The sequence below is a fragment of the Otolemur garnettii genome, unplaced genomic scaffold (genome assembly GCF_000181295.1).
Source record: "Otolemur garnettii isolate 467f Iridium unplaced genomic scaffold, OtoGar3 scaffold00209, whole genome shotgun sequence".
NCBI classification, from domain to species: Eukaryota; Metazoa; Chordata; class Mammalia; order Primates; family Galagidae; genus Otolemur; species Otolemur garnettii.
Genome location: NW_003852604.1, coordinates 1,964,500 through 1,967,492, shown reverse-complemented (window position 1 = coordinate 1,967,492; position 2,993 = coordinate 1,964,500). Strand labels below are relative to the sequence as shown.

The 2,993-nt window shown below is 41.0% G+C and overlaps 1 protein-coding gene across 1 annotated transcript; it reads left to right on the top strand.

Annotated features, from left to right (window-relative positions):
* Positions 1-1,284: 1,284 nt before the first annotated feature.
* LOC100960123 (olfactory receptor 5A2) lies at positions 1,285-2,298 on the top strand. Its single transcript, XM_003801368.2, has one exon. It carries the CDS (start codon positions 1,300-1,302, stop codon positions 2,269-2,271), a length of 972 nt encoding a protein of 323 aa, XP_003801416.1. The 5' UTR covers positions 1,285-1,299; the 3' UTR covers positions 2,272-2,298.
* Positions 2,299-2,993: the final 695 nt, after the last annotated feature.

Below are 2,993 nucleotides of genomic sequence, written 5' to 3'. Positions count from 1 at the left end.
AAAGGCTGCCTCTACCAAGAAACCAGCAGCTGAAAAGAAGCCGGCAGAAAAGAAACCTACCACAGAACAAGCCTACTGCTTGTAGGCTCTCATAAACTCTTTAATGTTTATTCCATAAACGTCAAATCATTTTGGACAGTTTATTTTGAATAAAGACCTGAGCAAAGAGTCAAAAAAAAAAGAAAAAGAAAAAATTTTCTAGTCTTAAGCATGTGTTTGTGTGTGTATATTATATGCACGCATAGATATATGTATACACATACACACACGTTTGTATAATTATTTTTTCTTAGTTTCATTACCTAGAAGAATAGATTATTGACCGTAGTTTAAATTTCCTTCCCTCAAATGGAATGTGTCAAAAATTATAGCCCAATTTCCTTTTTTGAGTGATTAAAGATATATGAAGCATAAAAAAATACTTTGCTTTTATTTCAATATGGGTTTATATTCTTAAGTCATGGCAAAGCCAAGTCCAACGGGATGCTTAAAACTCATCTGATCCAACCCTCCCATTTTACAGTTGAGACAATAGAGATCCAGAGAAGTAATGTGAATTTTCCACAGTTCCCACCAAGGTAGGAATGGAGGAGATGACAAAATTCACATTTCTTTCTTTCTTTTTTATTTCTTTAGAGGCAGAGTGTCTGTCATCCAGGCTACAGTGCAGTGGCATCATCATAGCTCACTGCAACCTTGAACTCCAGGTGATCCTTGTGCCTTGGCCTCCCAAATAGTTGGACTACAGCCAGGAGCCACCACTCCCAGCTAATTAGAATTTTTTTTTTTTGAGGTTAGGTTTTTCTATTTTGTCTAGGCTGGTCTTGAACTTTTGGCCTCAAGTGGTTATTCAATCTTAGCCTCCCAAAGTGCTAGGATTATAGGCATGAACCTCTGTGCTCAGTCAAAACTCAGGTTTCTGACTACCAATCACTTTCCACATTAGTAGAGCGATTCTTTTAGTCAACAAGATATATATCATACATATAATTTTTCAATTTTTATTTATTTTTTCATTTAAAAAATTTTAACAGATTTGGGGTGTACAAGTGGAATTCCATTACATGTATATATCGTGTAGTGATGAAGTCTTGGCTTTTGCAGTAGTGTACAGATCTTACATAGCACTGAGAGATTGTCCTGGGACAAGTTCCTCTGAGCATGCTTTGCCTGGTAAGTGGCTGGACTTTGGGTGTTAACAGTTTATATGATCTTCCAGGAAATATTCATTTTTATGATAACAAACAAAATCTGACTGATCACAGAAATACCTCTTTTCTTTATGCAGGAAGTGGGCCTATGGCTGCAGGAAGGAACAACACCACTGTGACAAGATTCATCCTCATGGGATTTTCGGATCATCCTCAAATGAAGATGGTCCTTTTCGTGTTATTTCTGGGGATCTACCTCCTGACCCTGGCCTGGAACCTGAGCCTCATCGCCCTCATCAGGATGGACGCTCACCTGCACACGCCCATGTACTTCTTCCTCAGCAATCTGTCCTTCCTGGACATCTGCTATGTGTCTTCCACAGCCCCCAAGATGCTCTCCACCATCATCACAAAGCGGAAAAGCATTTCCTTCCTTGGCTGTGCCATGCAGTACTTTGTCTTCTGTGGGATGGGGCTGACCGAGTGCTTTCTCCTGGCAGCCATGGCCTATGACCGGTATGTGGCCATCTGCAACCCGCTGCTCTACACAGCCCTGGTATCCCACACGCTTTGTTTGAAGATGGTGGCTGGTGCCTATGTAGGTGGCTTCCTTAGTTCTTTGATTGAAACCTACTCTATCTATCAGCATACTTTCTGTGGGCCCAACACGATCAACCACTTCTTCTGTGACCTCCCCCCGGTTCTGGCTCTGTCCTGCTCTGATACCTTCACCACCCAGGTGATGACCTTCGCTGTGGGTGTTCTCGTGGGAGTGGCATCTGTCTTTGTGGTCCTCATCTCCTATGGTTATATTGTTGTTGCGGTTCTGAAGATCAGCTCAGCTAAAGGTAGGACCAAGGCCTTCAGCACCTGTGCCTCTCACCTGACCACCGTGACCCTCTTCTATGGTTCTGGTTTCTTCATGTATATGCGACCTAGTTCCAGCTACTCCCTAAATCGGGACAAGGTAGTGTCTGTATTTTATGCTGTGGTGATCCCCATGGCGAATCCCATCATATACAGTTTTAGGAATAAGGAGATTAAAAATGCCATAAGAAAAGCTATGAAAAGGAATCATAGGCTTTCTCACCCGCGTTCATTTTTTCTGACCTTGGGCTAATATTTACAATGAAGCCATGGCCTGGGTCCATTGGGTAGACATTTATGTACTTTTGAACTAATAGATCTCCATGATGATTTGTGTGGTCCAGACTCTTTGACCCCCTTTCTAAGATTCCTCTACCAATTTACCTCTTGGCTACTAGAAAATAATCTGGCCATAATTTGTTTCTAGAACAAACTGGCATTGCATAGAGTGAGAGTTTTAAATGCTCAATGTAGCAGATAAAAACATCCTGGAACATCAAAATAGAGCTTATGTTGGGAGGAGGAGAACTATAGGGAAAATATTAGTCCAGCATTTATGGTGGTTGTGGTCCTTACTGTGTGGCATACTGACCTGAAGAAGATGCTGTTCTTTCTAAACAGTTGCCTTTTCATCTTCTGAGAGTCTCAAATGCCTTCTTCAGAGCTCATGGGGTCTTCAGGGCAGTCACCCTCCCATGTTTGAGGACCAGGCTCTAGTGAGCTACTGTGACTGATGAGGGCGTATTGCCTTCAGATGGATTAAGGCAGAATTCTGCTTTGGATCTTAATGACTGAGCAAATGGAACAACCTCTTGGCCAATTCCATGAACAATAAAGAAAGTTGCCACTGAGATGATTTCAATAAAACCAAGAAACTACTGTGTAAGCTCAAAGTGACAGCTTTCTTTCTTTTTTTTATAGTCTCATTTTATTTTTATTTTTTAAAATTTTTATTTATTTATTTTTATTAAATCA